We start from the raw sequence: 18,160 nt of genomic DNA, 5'->3' as shown, positions 1-18,160 counted from the left end.
TAGTCATAAAGCAAGAGAAGCGGTACACAGGCTCAGTATTAAGCAGTGTGGCCTCACAGCAAGAAGGATGTGGGTTTCATTCACAGTTCTTTCTGTGTGGAATTTGCATGTTATCCTCTGTTCGCCCGGGTTTCCTCACACAGTCCAAAGACATGCAAGTCAGGTGGATTGGAGACTCTAAGTTAGTATGAAAAACGCTCAGGTATGACTGTGAGTGTGGACCCAGGGAAGACTAGTGGCCGGTGTCAGCTAATAGGGATCCTAATAAAGAATAAAAACCAGTATTATTTCATCTCTGTCTGCCCAGGTAAATAAGGAGCGTCTGTACCTTCCTCTGAAGCTGGGCCCGGGGAAGGTCAACATCTTCACCTTTGGCATGCAGCTAATTCTGGAGACAGACTTTGGCCTGAAGGTGGCCTTTGACTGGAACACTCTCCTCCTGCTGACTTTACCCCAAAACCTCTACAACACCTCCTGCGGCATGTGCCAGGGCATGCCCTTATACCCGCCCACCCTCACCACCACCGACTGGGGCATGGCCTGGGCAGAGAGGGACACCTTCTGCCAGGTGGGCTGTGGAGACTCCTGCCCACGCTGCGGCATGGGAGAGAAAAGCCTGGCGAACGATGTCCCTCTGATGGTGGCGGACGCCAACATGAACATCGGCGCCGAGGACGGCGTCGCCGAGGGCAACACGGGCATCCGTTTCCACATCGGGGATGGGCTGTACGTGTTTGTGGAGCCCGAGGCGGTGAGGCTGTGTGGGCTGATAGTGGATCGAGGAGGTGTGTTTGCACGCTGCCACAGCAAGGTGGCGCCAGCGTTCTTCTATCAGAGCTGCCTGCAGGACACTTGCTTGGACCAGGGCGCCCAGGAGACAATCTGTAACTGGCTTCAGATCTACGCCAGCACCTGTCAGACCCAAGGAGTGCCTGTCGTTAGCTGGAGGAGTGACACGCCCTGTGGTGAGTGCATGTCTGGGCATGTCTTTGGTTATGTGTGTAACTGCGAGGGTCTTGCACTTCCAGACTTCTACTTATTGTGAAGTTGTCTAGCACAGTGATTCTCAACCTTTTTCATATCAAGGATCCCAAAAAAAGTTCATATTAGGGCCACAGACCCCCATTTGATTCGATTTTGTCTCTCGGACCCAAATCTGACAATATTTTATTGTTTGATATGATTTTGTCCAGAATTCCATGACTATCTGTATTGTAGGTAGAGAGACAACAGAGAAACTATGATCAAAACAGTCATTCTCCTACATTCTCTAATTGTGTTAACTTCTTGTAAATGAAATAATGCTGAAGTTTAATAATTCATCCATTTGCTGGGGACCCCTGGAACCCCCTCAAGGACCCCTGGTGGTCCCCGGACCCCACGTTGAGAACCGCTGGTCTAGCACATTCACCTCTCCAATGTACATGTGTGAATCCAAGTACAGAAGAAAATTTGCTAATGGGGAGTTAATGCAATTCTCCACAGTCCCTGTGTCAACTCACAAATGAATGAATGAATTAAATGTCCACAGTCGATAATCAGGAAAAGCTGTTTCTGCTAAATAAAACGGTACACTGCAAAATCTGCAGTGTTAATTTGACTCAATATGTAAAAATCAACACTATGCGAGTGTTTCTTTCACTGTTCACCCATCAGAGTGAATTTAACACTCCATATTAGCTGGATTCAATCAACACTTTGCAATTCCGAATAATTGTCGCTGAAACATTAACACTTATTAACACTGGAAAATTTGCTGTGTGGTACAATGTAGTCAGTGCAATCGTCAGCTAATGTCTTTGCCAACCTGCCTGCTTTCAGTCCAGAGCTGTCCACCTAACAGCCATTACTCCAGTTGCATGTCGGTGTGCCCGCCACAGTGCGCCCCTGCCCGCGGCCAGAGGGACTGCACCCAGGACTGTGTAGAGGGGTGCCAGTGTGACCAGGGCTATGTCCTCAACGGCAAGAGCTGCATCCTGCCTCAAAACTGTGGCTGCTACACCGATGGCAAGTACTACGAGGTCAGTCTCACAATCTGCGATCCACGGAACTGAATGGGAAAAATGGCATAATTGAATTTTGAATATACAGCTGATAGATGTAAGCTGTCATTCTAGGGTTAGACCGATTTTGTTAAAATTCACACATCGGCCAGTTAATGTCATCTACCTCTGATATCATGGTGGTTCCTCCATTTTTAAAACATTGAAGCAGCTTCAGGAGTGCCTCACCTCGCCTTGAGGAGCTGCTAACCCACCAAAAATAATTTCATTAGTCTGGGTTTCAGTGGAGAGTTTTAGTGTCACATGATGGTCTAAATCAGTGATTCTCAACCTTTTTTCATATCAAGGACCCCCTAAGTTACACATTAGAGCCACAGTCCCCTAACTTGATGAGATTTTGTCTCTCGGACCCAAATCTGAGAATATTTTTATTATTAGATATGATTTTGTCCAGAATTCCAGAATTATGAGAGATAACAGTGAAACTATGATCAAAATAGTCATTCGTCTACCTCTCTAATTGTGTTAACTTTGTGTTAAGTTAAATAATGCTGAAGTTTAACAATTCATCAATTTGCTGGGGACTCCCTGGAACCCCCTTAAGTACCCCTGGTGGTCCCCGGGCCCCTCGTTGAGAACCACTGGTCTAAATGCTGTTTCAGAGGTTTTTCTACACAAAATAAGACAGCAATACAACTCTGGGGGACACACTGAATCCATGAAAATCTTTGGCATGCAAATGGTCAAATTTAAAGATGCTGAATATCGGCAGGTTCAGTCCAAAGATATTGGCATCGATAGCCTTCAAAAACCCATATCGGTCGAACCCTACTTCATTCATTATAGTAGATGTGACAGCACTTTCACAACAGGCTCTATGATAGTACATATTCAGCATTATCCCCCTCACCCTCCCTCTACTCTCTTTATCTCAGCCCAAGCAGTTGTTCTGGAACAGCGACTGCACCAAGCGCTGCCAGTGCATCGGACGGAACCTGATCCAGTGCGACCCGCGCCGCTGCAAGGGCGACGAGGACTGCGCCCTGCGGCACGGCGTGCGGGGCTGCTTCGCCCGGCGCTCCCAACACTGCGTGGCGTCCGGCGGCGGGGTCTTCAGGACCTTCGACGGGGCCTCGCTGCGCCTCCCGGCCTCCTGTTCCTTCGTCCTGTCCACGAACTGCCACAAGCTGCCCGACCTCTCCTTCCAGCTCATCGCCAACTTCGATAAGTGGAGCACGCCCAACCTCACCACCATCTCCCACATCTATCTCTACATCAACGAGGAGAATATACTCATCTCTGGCAGCACTGTCAAGGTGAGAGAAGGGTTAGACCGATATTACTGTATGTCCCTAAACCTAACCTAACCCTAACCCTATCAGGCCAATACTGCCCTTTTATTACAAATTGGATATCGTTCACCTCTGATATGATCAATATAATTCAGTTTGATTGCATATATATTGTAGAATTGATCAGTGCTACACTGGTTGTCTATGGGAAACCTTTAACCTGAACTGACTTAAGTTATGTAACATATTAGTAGTAGTAGTAGTTTCAATAGAGAGTTTTAGTGTCTTAAATGCTGTTTCAATACAGTTATTGGGGGGAAATACAGAATCCTTCAATTTTTTTATATCAATATGGTCAAATTTAAAGATATTGAATATCATCACAGATTCAGTCAAGAAATATTATTATCGGTCCTCAAAATCCCTTATCAGTCACACCCTAGAACAGTGGTTCTCAACCTTTTTGGCTCATCCCGGTCACAAGCATATAGAGTTTAAACCAATGAATGATTTTCCCTTTTCAGGTTGTTTCATTTGATTCATTATCAGAAGAGGCACAGAGGCTAAAAACAATTCAGTATTTTACAAGAAAAAAAGCAAAAATTAAGGAAAAATCTGAAAAAATAGACATGATAAAACATTTGTATAGTAGAAATATGTTTTTTTCCTATTCCATAAATCACCCCGCGACCCCCCCAAAATTATCTTGCGACCCACTGGGGAGTCCTGACCCCCAGGTTGAGAACCACTGCCCTAGAGAGACACAGAATTGAGAGTATTTGACAGGATGTGAGGGGATAACGTCACTGAAGATTACTGTGTTTTTCAAACAAAAAGACACATGCTGCTTTGTGATCATGCGTGTTTCACACCACTAATATCTGAATCTCTATCTTTTCTCTCTCTTCACAGGTCAACGGCACACCAGTATCAGTACCCTTTGTAACGGGGCTAACGACACGTCTGTCTACCTCTGAAGGTTTCCTGGTCATCGACACGCAACAGGACATCCAGGTCCGCTACAACCGCTTCAACACCCTCAGCATCACCATGGGCCAGCGGCTTCAGAACAAGGTGTGTGGCCTGTGCGGGAATTTCAATGGAGACCCCAGCGACGACTACACCACCTCCAGAGGCAAGCCGGCTGTCAGCGCCCTGGAGCTGGCCCAGAGCTGGAAGACCAACGGTATGCAGAACAGGTGAGGCTCGGCAGAGGCACGGCGGACTGGAGAGTATGCTGATGATAGTATTCTTCTGGAGCAGCTTGGAGGTCATTCACAAAATCTGATTTAAAGGGGCATTAAAGGATAACACTGGTGGGTTTTATTTTAAGTTTGTGCCAATCGTCTAGGTTGCCTCTCTCCTTTTGATTCTTCCTGCTGGTTTCTGCACACAGTCAGCGTAGTTGGCGATATCAGGGCTCGTTTTTAGAAGAAGACATTTGTTGTAGGGCTGGGCAATAATTCAATATTATCGTTTATCGTCTTTCAGTGGAATCATATCGTGATGATATGAAGATATTTTAATATTGTGACACACATTTCTGCTGTCTAAATTGATGATGACAAGCAAATTTTACTTAAAAACTCTCATAAAATGAGGTATGGTAGGAATATTATTAGAAAATTTCAGTTTTGTTTGACATCACACCTAACATTACCATTCGGTTCAATGAGATGAACATTAATTTGAATATTTAACGTGATTTTGCAGACATGAACCGTATCGTGATATATATTGATATCGAGAAGAATCCTTATGATTATCATGATATTGATTTCAACCATATCGCCCAGCCCTAATTTGTTGCCATTCATTCTTGTACAGTATGAAAAAGAACTTCAATAGACATGGAAAATAACCCCAGGTAGATAATCTATCACAGTAAACATGAAAGCATAATTTGGTTTTGTCAAAGTTTCTGTTTTGTTATTTCATTGTGGCTGAGTTGAGTGTTTTCATATCAGCGTGCACGTTATGTTATTTTTAAATTTAAAAAAAAACTAATTTGTGCGGCATGCATTGCAGAATTACTGGGGGAAATGTAAACTAGATGTAGACAGTAGTAAATGTGCCTCTATTGGCGATCAGTAGGAATTGTAACAATATCTTCACAATAGAGAGGAGTAAGCTAGCTAATTAGAGCAGAGATCCAACAGAAACATGTAGTGAAGAGGTGATATCACCATGCTAAATGCTGGAATAGTAATATTGCTTTGTCATTTGCTTTTTTGGTTTGGGGACAAGGCTTTTTAGTCTTCGTAGCTAAAATGTGTCACAATGTGTGGGGGAGTCCAAAAAAACAGTACGGGCCAGAAAGTGACATTTGAAAGACAAAAATCTCAGATGTAATTGTTGAGTTGCATTGATCAACAACCTTATCAAACTCCCACAGATACATTATGGTCATTTTGCTATTTTTTGTGCTATGGGGCAGTAAAAACATTTAATTCTTCCCCTTTAAACCTAACCTAGTATCTCTTTATCTGTTCTGTAACATTCAGCTATCCATATACAGGGTGTCTGAAAGTCTGGGGTCTAGAAGACCAGTGGGTTTCTGGTCTCATAATGGAGGGTGGAATCTGACATTTGACTAGGGCTGAACAATTAATCGAAATTTTATCGAAATCGCAATATGGCCTACTGCAATTTTCAAATCGCAGGAGACGCAATATTTGTTGAAGGTGAAATGTATCAAAATACCATTTTAAATGAAATATTGTGGTGCTGCAGAGATGTCCTGGCCTACACATCATATTCTACAAACTTAAGAAAACATCTTTGTTTGGTACAGATCCCCGCAAAAATCACACCATAATCATTTTAATACGTTTTTCAATGAAAATGAGAATAATGATGTAAAAATGATCATTCCTTCTAATATCGCAAATCATATCACAATTGCAATATCAGTCAAAATAATCGCAATTAGATATTTTTTCAAAATCGTTCAGCCCTACATTTGACCAGCAGTTTTGATATTCGTTTAGCAGGAAATTTCCCTATGATTCCAGACTTTTCTCTTCTAGTTGTGATGAGACCCAGTATGTGGCGCTGGCCCAGTCCTGTGAAAACACAGCAGTGCTGGGGCTGCAAGGTGAGGACGGCTGCCAGAAGCTGACCGAGATGAAGGGCTTCTTCCAGCCCTGCCACGGCCTGCTGGACCCCCGGCCCTTCTACCAGTCTTGCTACCTGGACGGCTGCTACAACCACCGCAAGGCTCAGGTCTGTGGCTCGCTGGCAGCCTATGCCGAGGCTTGCCGCGCCCTGGGCTCCCTCACCACCAAGTGGATCACCCAAGAGAACTGCTGTAAGGGCACCACCAGGCGCCAGCCTTCCTGACAGACACATGACACAAACATGGCATAGCAAGTCTCCCTACAGTCAATCAGATTGTTAACAATATGCAACTTTTTGCCTTGAGGCAGTGAAAATGTATTGCTAGTCCCGCCTACTCCCCCTCCATTGGGCAAGTTCACGGCCCAATACTTGTCACTGATCTTGATGAGCTGTCTGACGTACTCATTGTGATATTCTAGCACTGCTAGCTTGTTACATAGCAACCTGGGTAGCAACCTACCTGTCTACCTATACGCCAGCTGTGACCTATGAGGCCAGACATCACCAGTGTAGAAAACGAATGCTAATGTTCGCTGTGTTTTTGAACGGGTCTTGTCTGCCGCATGTTTAGCTTCACTGTTGCTGTGCTGTGGCAGCTAGCCTCACTTTGATAGCCACAACTACAGTTCACCGATGGCCACGCCCATACGTCACACCATATTTTAATGTGAAAAAGTTGCATATTGCAGCTTTGAGTATCACAATGTTAGCCGCACAAGTAGATAGTGGTGAGAGGGTGAAAACAGGTTTTATTGCGTCTTGGTACAGTAGGTGCTTCGGTGTGTCAGAATGATGGGAAGCTTAACGTGACTAACGCAAAATGGCATTGCCAATGCATTAATGTTATGGTTAACACTTTATTTGAAGTGCATTGTGATGTATTAAAATCAGATTTTAAGACCATTAGAAGCATAGATGCATTTTTTTGTCCCAAATCTCTCCATATTAAATTTTTTTGAGTCGGCCAAGTTGTACATTTAGAAAGGTATTACATTACACTCACTTTATATCATGTCATTAACTACACAGTTGCCTCATAAAATGCTTATGAGCTTTATGCCTTGTGTGTGACAGCTAACATTGTGCGTGGACCTGTCTTTAGCAGAATGGATCTACGACCCCTGTGCAGGAGAGATCTGCACAAACAACACATGTGAGCAGGAAAATGGAGGCGACCTGTGCGGCTGTCCGGAGTTACCCAGCAGCCCCGGGGGTGAGTGCTTCATATGGGATGGGGAGGTGTAAGGGAGAAAGGGAGTCATATTCATATAACCTGGACGAGCCAATATTGATGTCATCTTTACTAATTCATACACAATTCAAGTAAATGCTATTATGTGATAGGATTCAACCAATATCAAGTGTTTGAAGCCCAATACTGATATTTCTGGATTTGAAGCTGCCGATAGCCGATATTTTGTGGTGATTTGATATTCAAAATAGCTAATTTTGACAATTTTCATGACAAAAAAATCCCCAAAATAACAAGTTCTCAGTGTTTCCCCTAGAATTCTAGTCCGGGTGGAGAAGCCTCTGAAACAGCATACCATCATGGGAAAAGAAAACTCCATTGACACACAGGATAATGATAAGAAGAAGCAGAAGAAGAAGAAGAAGAAGAAGAAGAAGAAGAAGAAGAAGAAGAAGAAGAAAAAACATTTTTATGTATACTTGTGGCAAATCCTTTAGAATCAGTTCAAGTTAAGGGCTTCCCATAGAAAACCAGTGTAGCATTGATCATAGCATTGATAATAAATATCAAATCAGTAATCAAACAAACTACATCATATCCATCATATCAGAGGTGGATGACACTGAATATAAAAGTGATATATCGGTCTGACCCTACTATGTAGTTTGAATGATTTTGTTATGTCCCAGGTGATGATGACATCATCCAGGCGGAGGTGATCTGTAAACACGCCCAGATGGAGGTTTCCATCTCCAAGTGTAAGCTCTTCCAGCTGGGCTTCGAAAGAGAGGATGTGAGGATTAACGACCAGCACTGCCCCGGCATCGAGGGAGAGGACTTCATCTCCTTCCACATCAACAACACCAAGGGACACTGCGGCTCCATTGTACAGGTCAGGGACCTTATATTAATTCATATCATATGCCTTCTAGTTCAGTTAAGCCAATGCATTTTATGTTGGATGCCCTGTAACAACGCATTATGTAATAACACCGCATTATGTAATAGCACGACAAAATGTAATACATTTTCACTTCATTATGTAATAACACCCGCATTTTGTAATACACAGCTTAAACACAATATGTAATAAATTTCCTCGCATTTTGTAATAAATTATTACATATTGCGGTGGTTATTACAAAATGCGGGAGTTGCACTTTTTTATGATGAAAATGTAATAATACAGTGCATTATGTAATAACCAACCAAAATGGATGTCTTCATCTGTACACATGTTATATTTTTAACAATTAAGCTAAATTAAACTTCCCAAATATTACATTAGACCGGCGTTATAGTTGACTCTGATCTTAGTCTAAATAGCATAAAATATGCTATTTGCATAAAATAAACATTGTTGTTATAATGTTATAACGATTTTTTATGAATGAAGACATCCAGTCATCAAAAAAAAAGTGCTACTGCCGTATTTTGTAATAACCACCGCAATATGTAATAATTTATTACAAAATGCGGGGAAATGTATTACATATTGTGTTCAGGCTGTGTATTACAAAATGCGGCAGATTATTACAAAATGTGGGTGTTATTACATAATGAAGTGAAAATGTATTACATTTTGTCGAGTTATTACATAATGCGGTGTTATTACATAATGCGTTGTTACATGGCCCTTTTTTCAAACTTTTTTTTTCTTTGTTTTCCGAATTTTCCAAATGTCCGGTCACCGCTCTGACAGTCGAACGGCACACACATCATGTACAAGAACACAGTGTGGATAGAGAGCGTGAACAACACCGGGAACGTCATCACCAGAGACAAGACCATCAACGTAGAGTTTTCCTGTGCCTACGAACTGGACCTGAAGATCTCGCTGGAGACTGTCCTCAAACCCATGCTCAGGTCAGATGGAGCACACATAGCCTTATGCTGCATTCATGTCCCATGGGAAAGATGGTAGATACCAGTTTCCTACTTGGAAACACTGTTCATATCCGCTTTCAGCTTGTAAACACTACTTAGGAATTCAGTGTCTGGCAATGGAGACCGATTTCTCTGAATTCTGAATGCTACCAACAAGTAAATATTCATATTGCTTTCGAGTAAAACACACAAAATGAATGAATTTCATCATACCTCACACATAGTTTTGTGATAACAACACAAAAACACCATGGCAACCAAAATCTACTGAAAATTTCAATCATGGCATCTTGGTGACTTCAAACGATTCTGAATGTGTGAACACGTTGCTTTTAACCGTCTTTTTTACCGGATATTCCCATATGACATGAATGCAGCATCATGCTCTATGCAACTTTAATGTATCTAGGTTACAGTTAGGAGATGATACAGAAGCCACAAATCTGGAATTACATTTAGTTTTTCTATTTTTACAGAATACAGTACTCAAGCACAAGCGTCCTAAAATGTGTAGGTTTCTGCTTTTACCTTACCTGATCTCTCTTCTCTCTTTCCCCTCGTTACCCACCATCCTCCAGTGTGATCAACCTCACCTTACCCACCCAGGAAGGAAACTTCATCACCAAGATGGCGCTGTACAAGAACTCCTCGTACCGACAGCCGTACCGGGAGGGCGAGGTGGTGCTGAGCACGCGGGACATCCTCTTCGTGGGCGTCTTTGTGGAGGGGGCGGACGAGAACCAGCTCATCCTCATCGTGAACATGTGCTGGGCCACGCCGTCCCGCTACAGTAGTGACCGCCTACGCTACATCATCATAGAGAGAGGGTAGGCTAAGTCGGGGGTTCTCAAACGCTTTCATGTCCTCGGACTCCCAAATACACACACATTAGGGCACATTAGAGCCCTATATGATAAGATTTTGTCCCTAGGACCCAAATGGGGAGGATTTCTGTTGCTGCTGATTTAGTATTGAATTGTAGAACCATGTACATTCTACATGGGGAGATAATAGTGGTGAGAGTGAAACCTATGAATACAATAGTAATGCGCCACTTTTTTTTTTTTTTGAGTGATAGTAGGCTCCATGCTAACACTTAAGCATACACTATGTTGAGTGATAGTAGGCTCCATGCTAACACTGTGGCATACATGTTGAGTGATTGTAGGCCACTAGCATAATCTTAAAAAAGAGACAATGAGAATTTGTAGCTATCTGGTAGCCTAAGTAATTTAAAATGATTTGCAGCCAAGGTACTGTTATGAACTATCAGGGACTACTTTCCCTGTTTCCATAGGAAGTGAAGTTGGTTGGTGATGGGAGACTGTGTACAGCTAAAAATCAAGTGGATGAATACTTGGCTACTCATCTGAATTTGTTCCAAAAATGAACCAGACTGCATTGAGTTAATTATATTCCATTTTGAAAATACAATAAATAGAACCACTAACAACTTTTTATTACTATAAGGTCTGCCTTCTTATTTTGGATAATGCTAGTGGCCTACTATCCCTCAACATAGTGTAAGCTAAAGTGTTAGCAAGTAGCCTACTATCCCTCAACATAGTGTATGCTAAAGCGTTAGCATGGAGCCTACTATCCCTCAACATAGTGTATCCTAAAGCGTTAGCATGGAGCACTGGAGTGAATGTTCTTATCACTTAACAGGTAAGCTGATCAACAGGACAGTCTCCCAAAAACTCGGTGTACTCCTTTAATATCTGCCCCTCTCTTTAGGTGTCCAAACATCAAGGACAACACCATTGGCATGGCAGAGAACGGCGTGTCTCTCACCTGTCGCTTCCATGTCACGGTGTTCAAGTTCATCGGGGATTATGACGAGGTCCACCTCCACTGTGATGTCTCCCTGTGTGACTCGGAAACAAATGCTTGCAAAGTGGTGAGGATGACTATGGTCTAGAAAAGTCTTTATTAAAAAGAAAAAGTGTTCATATAAGAATGCCCACTGTGTATTAATCCATACACATTGTACATGCAGAACTGCCCACACAACAGAAGAATGTACTCAGAGGACAGTGACCATAAAGAGCACATATTGTCTGTGGGACCCATCAGAAGGAGAGGTAAGTATGCTCACTTTATCAAAATAATCCAGGTTTAATGAGCTGATGAATGATTGTGATCCAACATCAATATGCACTATGACGCATGGAGTGGGGATTGTGGAGGCAGCCACATCCTCTATATAGGTCAGGGACTGGCTGGTGGATGACCCCTCCTGTAGCCAAACTCACTGCAGAGCCAATGTCCAGCTCTACCTCTCTGGACCTAGTCCAGCTCCACCCACTGGCTGTTAACGTTAATGCAAGCCCAATGGAAAAAAATCAGTTTATTGTTGATGCGCAAAGGTTAGGTCAAAGTAACCATAAGACTTGCATGGAACTTTAGATGCTGGCATAGCTAATATTACCTTACTTTTCTCTAATATTTTTCATGATACCACCAGCATGTTCAGCAGCGTTTCTGTGACAAACGGCATGACTAGACTTACAAGTAGGCAATATGAGAGATTACTGTGTGTGCACCCCTGCCTTCTTTTTTCCACCGCATTAAGATGTAGGCTATTTGTAAATTAATCTCAATCATATCTGATTAATTAATGTAATAAAGTTTGACCTAGGTTACCAATTTGGCTCTGCAGTGAGCACCACTTGCATCGTTCCAAGTCGTGCTCACTGAACTAACGCTACCAAGTTGTATGAGTGACTTGGGGTGGGGCTGGACCTAGAGGTGGAGCTGGACTAGGTCAGCTCCATCCATTTGGCTCTGCAGTGAGCACCACTTGGAACTGTCCCTGCCAAAAAGTCAGTGTAGTCCTTTAATTAAAGCAGAGCTAATGGTTAATGACCGTTTCATACTACATAGCAAAAACATGACAAGGAAGTCTAGTACTGTGGAAAACTCTCTGATAATCTCTTTAGCCTAGAAGTAACCTGTCCTTTAAAAATTCTCCATTTTGAAATCCCCCTTATAGTCTAATTTTTTTCCCTATAACTATATGTCATAAACATTTGGCCTATTTCTAGATTGATGCCTATTTCTAGATTCATTGTAAGAGGAAACAAACACTAATGCAAATCAGTGGCTCTCAGAGCTGTGTCCAGGTGGTCTCCAGGGGGTCCAGAGCAACACAAGAAATAGTTTTTCAGTCATAAATTTGTGGGGGGAAAAATCCGAAACTTCCTAGAAAAAACTCAGAATTTCTAAGATTAAAGTCAGAAATGAGTGACAATTTTGCTCATTTCTGAGCAAAAATGTTCTTTCTCAGAAGCGGACTGGTGTGAGGCCAACAATGGAGGCTGTGAGCAGATCTGCACCAGTAAGGGTACTGGGCCTGTCTGCAGCTGTGTGACTGGGATGCTGCAACGAGATGGCAAAAGCTGTCGGGGTAAGCGCACGCACACACACACACACACACACACACACACACACACAAAGCCAACAAGTTACGTGCCACATCAAGTCACAATCAAAGAATTCACATTTCAACCGGTAAAGATCAGGGTGATACATTCCCTAAGCCACTGTCTCTCCACCGTCCAGCGGTGACGTGCAATTTGAGAGTATCTTGTTCCTTCTGAACTAATCTTCTTAGCGAATTGGGACTAATGATTCGCCCGAGTGACTCCGGAGCAAGGGATTGAATGAGGTATTAGAATAGTGGTGAATGATTTAATGGCACTGCCAGAGACCAGTATACAGTCAGTCATTGCTTGAAATGACATACTGAGGCTCAGATCCACGAAAGGTTTGCACAGGGAAAAACATGCTGTATCACCAAAATGGCCAAATCAGAATGCCATGCTATTCACTGACTATTCATATATATAAATTATATGTAAATCTCATTATTTTGCCCGCTGAACACCAACACTTTGCAACACCAACTTCCACAAAAATGATTATAGCACTGTATAAGATCCTTTCTAGTAGATTGCAATTTGTGTGATAGTTATTACAAGAACTACATTTACTTGCAGCCTAGTAATCAGAACAATCAGTAATAAGAGCCACATGCATTTGATATATACATTGATACTGTACTGTTGTGGTTGAAAGCACACCGTGCAAAAACAATTTGTCCCCCAATGCACAGGTGGCCATCTTTGTATTCGTATTCTATATTCATTTTCAGGCTGTCAGTTAGAATAAAACAAAGGGGAGAACTCCTTTTCATATAAAAACCCACTCTATTCAGATTGCATTTGTTATCTTTTTTTGGAAAGATAATGCATTTTCCATTGCCATGTAGCCATAGTACAAGGTGTAGCTTGTGAAATTTTACAGAAATTTCAATAAGCCTCAGTCACATGTACCACTTAGGAAATTTTCCTAGTAGTAAACAGTGGCTATGTAACTTTTCATCCCCTTGATTCCCTGCACATTTGCTTGTTCTGCAAAATTAACTCAACATATATTTATTTGGGATCTTTGTTCTAAAATCTCTCTTTCTCTTTCTCTCTTTTATACCAAAGTGTGTTGGAAATTTAGGATATTTATGTAAAAGTATAAAATTCCAACAACTGAAAATCTCGAAGTAAAGTACAGAAGAGGATTAGTAAAGTCAGAATTCTAACTTTAAACTCAGAATTCTGAGAAAAAAGTCTGAATTCTGAGTTTAATGTCAGAATTCTGAGAATAAAGTCAGAATTCTAACTTTATTTTCAGAATTCTGACTTTAAACTCAGAATTCTGACTTTACACTCAGAACTCAAATACATTTTTCACATGTGGCCCTAATCCTCTTCTGTAGTAAAGCACCCATTTTACTCAGTTGGTCTAATTTTGAGTTTCCTGCCAGCAAGTTAGGATGCAGGGTGTAGTTTGCTTCATAATTCTGGAGCACAATGTGGAATACCTGTTTCACTTATGGGTGACATTTTATTCCAGTTCCAGTGGTTTCAATTAAAAAAGAAACTAAAAGTAAAATTAGTAGAATTAGAGTAAAATTAGAGAATATTAAGACCAAAAATCCTAAATGAATGTATTTTTGATTAATTTTGGAGCACAAGAAAATGTGCAAAAAGGGGGCTGAATACTTTTTTTTTATAACTACTGACATGTTTAACTTTTCTTCTTTTCTGTTCTTTTCTTCTTTTCACAGCTGTGAGCTCGAGTTGTAGCCTCACGCCTCTGGCTGTCCTCCTGACCATCAGTGCTGTGATCTCCATGCTCCTGGCTCATACTCTTCTTCTTTCCTAACCTCCTGTGAGGAAAGGAAGAGAGAAAATGAGAGAGAGCAGAAACAGAAAAAGACTTGAAGAAGCACAAAATGTCAGCATTAACTAACCAGTAGACCAGCTGTCTGCCAGTCAGACAAGCTAGAGAATTTACATTCACAAATCTTTGAGTCCAGATATTATTGGTGCGACTGAATGTACACAAAAGTAACCAAGTAAGTAAATAAACTTAATTGAATTGCACCTTTCTAGAATCACAAAGTGCTTCATATTTTCAAACAAACATAAAACAGATGAATACAAGACACAAAATACATCCTTTACATAAGGCACAGCACAACACACAACATATTAAGAGATTGCCTGACAGAAAATGTGGCTGTGAAGTAATATCTTAAAACCAGAGACTGAGATGGCCAGTCACAGTTACAAGGAGTCGGTTCCAGAGTCAAAGGCACCATCACCTTTTGTTTTCAAGTTGGACTTGGACTGACATGCCCTGTTCAGAGGACCTGAGTAAGGACAAAACAACTCAGTAATATAAGTTAGAGGCTGACCATGCAAAGCCTTGTAGGTGATCAAGAGAATTTTGAAATCAGATCTATATTTGAGTGGTAGCCAATGAAGGGAGATTCTGAGAATTCTGAGATTCAGAGATTCTGAGAATTCTGTCCAAATCATGAAACAACAAAACTGATTTGATTTAGGCAATGTTTCTTAATTGGAAGAAGTAAGGCTCAGTTAGCTAATTAAGATGCTGCTCAAAATTCATATATGGATTAGGAATAACACTGAGATTTTTAGAGGAGGTCATGATATTGGATGTTAGTGGACCGATACTGCCAAATAATAATGCCAAATCTTGCTTGCTATGGTCCAATGACAAGAATTTATTAAGTTAAGTTGGTCAAACTTTTGTGCCATGCTATCTTTAATAATAGCTTTAATCTTGCAAAATGGTTAATCTGCTAAAATCATTAGGCTTTAATGATAGATAAACCTGTGTATCGTCTGCATAGCAGTGATAAAAAACGCAATTAAAATGACGAATCATATGCCTCTAGGGAAGCATGTACAACGAAAATAGAATAGGACTAAGAATAGACCCCTGGGGGACTCCGCACATCAGTGGAGCAGATGATACAGGAAATGTTGTACTTAATAGATAATCAACCCAATCAATGGCGGATCCAACAACACCCAACCACGCCCTAAGCATTTCAAGAAGGAAACCATATTCAATAGTATCAATGGCCATGTGAGAGCAAAATCGAGCTCTCTCCAGAAGCAGCATGCATTATTGATTAGCTATTAGTGACCCTGAGAACCCTGACTCAGCGCTGTGTAGCTTACGAAAACAGGAATAAAATTTATTTAAAATGTTAGTGTTTTCCACCACATCCAAGAACAGATTTGAAAGCACTTTCGCGAAGACTTTAGATAGGGGATCTTGGTGATTAGCCTGTAATTTTGTGGGCGCAATGGATCCATACTGGGTTTTTTAAGGAGAGGCTGACTAATACACTCGCTTTCTTGAAAAAATCAGGGACGCATCAGGGATATAATCTATTTTTTATCTTATTTTCCTACTTGTGCCCACCTTACGGAATTATCAGAATCACCGAGGTTGCAACTTATTCCCTTCATTCGTAACATAATGTGATTCCAGAGGTTTCCACACATATCTATGGCACCACTTGTCAGGATTAAGGTCCGCTTCTGATAATATCTGGAACTAAATGTGTGTGAATGTAAATTCTCTTGACTGTCTGCTTGACTAGTGGACAGTAGGTCTACCGGCTAGCTTTAACCAGAGGAGAGCTGATCTATTTACTCCCTGATTGTTCTGCCTTGACCTCCAGAGCAACTAATTACAGAGTTTATAATACAAAACCAATAAAATCTACACCAGCTTGGGGCAACAATGGGGCAATGGATCAGAAAACAGTAAAGTCCCTCCAGAATGACTCTCTATGACATATATTTTGCTGACAGGATGGTATATTTCATAATGCAAACAGTGTAGAATGTTGATTGTAGTGGGAGAATACATTGTGAATCCATTTATCTTGGACGTCAAAGTGGATTTTGTGAATGAAATGACTATTTATGTGTGAGGACAGAACATTGTGAATTGATCTCATATATCTTAAAACTCAAATTTTGGTGTTATAGATTAGCGCCCAAGATGTGTCGTGACTGTAAGATATGCAATCAACTTGTTTGAAATACATCAGTTGTGCCATGCTGTACCATTAAAATACTTAACATTACAATTATTTCTATCTTGATCAGTTGTGCTACTTAGTATTCTCATGTCGTTGCATGCATTTTCTATCAATCTTGCCATAAACACTGATCATTGGCTGTGGCTGTTTGATTATGAACATCATTTTGCCTAATAAGATGGCCATGTGGAGACAAAATGAAATATTAACAATAGAGTAAGTGTTGGGTTCTCTAGGTACCTTGGGATGGTCCCTATCAAATGTTTTCTATTTGGCACCTTATGCAATGTGAATGTCAGTATATGTCACTGAACCTGTTATATAAACTTTCAGTGTTGTTACTGAGGTGAATTGAAATTCTCAGCTAAAAGTAGCATTTTTTTCATGAGTAGGCCTACTTTGCCACTTTCTATGTACAAATGTACAGTCCTTGTCAATTTGGTGGTATTTGTAATGACTTTTTTTTTTTTTAAATCAATATCTTTTTTTAATGTTTGGAAACATGGCCAAAAGATGTTTTGTTCTTTGAGAGCAGCAGCTCTATTCCACGTAATTCCCCTAATAAATCAGAAAGTTCTCAAAGTCAGTGTGAGTCACGTTTATTTGATGCACAGCATGTATAAATTAATACAATTATAATATACAGTATAGCATCGTGTAATATGGTGACTGTTTCTTTATTTCCCATGAAAATGAAACTTACATGTTATTGCCATAAATAGTTCAAGAAAAGGACTTATGTACAGTTATATAACATTATGCTAAACAGAGTACTACTTTGATATGAATTGTAATTATTATGAATTACAGTTGGGACACTGCAAGGCGCTGAGAAGATATGACACTGCATCTAATTTAGCAATTTAATTGTCAATTCAGAATTCCATACTTTCCCCAGACCTTCATTTCTTGACTGCATTTGAAGAGTACAGTCACTCTTAAACTGATGATTATTCTTCAAAACAACTAGTACCACAATATGTGGAATTACAGTTAAATGCATAGTTAATGGTTTGGGTTTAAAGGGGTTTGCTGAGGTTTATGGAAAAGTGCAATGCTGTCAAATCACATGAAATACAAAGTTCCTCTAGAGGTCAGGTTGACCTCTAATACAGTAAACATTGACAGAGTACCTACTTACTGATAAGTTACTGTAGTATGAATGGGGCAAAATATAGTTATATAGTTTCATATTCATTGCACACTACATGGGGAAGCAGAAGACATGCCCATTGAC

General features: G+C 40.9%; 1 protein-coding gene across 1 annotated transcript; it reads left to right on the top strand.

Annotated features, from left to right (window-relative positions):
• Positions 1-282: 282 nt before the first annotated feature.
• Positions 283-14,717, top strand: LOC139666834 (alpha-tectorin-like; the record flags this gene model as incomplete). The annotated part of the gene is made up of 13 exons (XM_071546169.1): positions 283-965; positions 1,822-2,021; positions 2,939-3,319; positions 4,208-4,494; positions 6,325-6,605; positions 7,518-7,628; positions 8,297-8,499; positions 9,310-9,473; positions 10,073-10,321; positions 11,232-11,394; positions 11,494-11,578; positions 12,784-12,903; positions 14,620-14,717. Coding segments are annotated over 13 exons (3,025 nt in total), but the record flags the coding sequence as incomplete, so codon positions are not given.
• Between the last annotated feature and the right edge of the window lie 3,443 nt (positions 14,718-18,160).

This window comes from Centroberyx affinis, unplaced genomic scaffold, assembly GCF_046629955.1.
Source record: "Centroberyx affinis isolate AG114_WGS23_722 - 3 ecotype Tasmania unplaced genomic scaffold, CSIRO-AGI_Caff_v1 ptg005150l_1, whole genome shotgun sequence".
Classification (NCBI taxonomy): domain Eukaryota; kingdom Metazoa; phylum Chordata; class Actinopteri; order Beryciformes; family Berycidae; genus Centroberyx; species Centroberyx affinis.
This window is presented reverse-complemented; position numbering and strand designations above follow the sequence as displayed.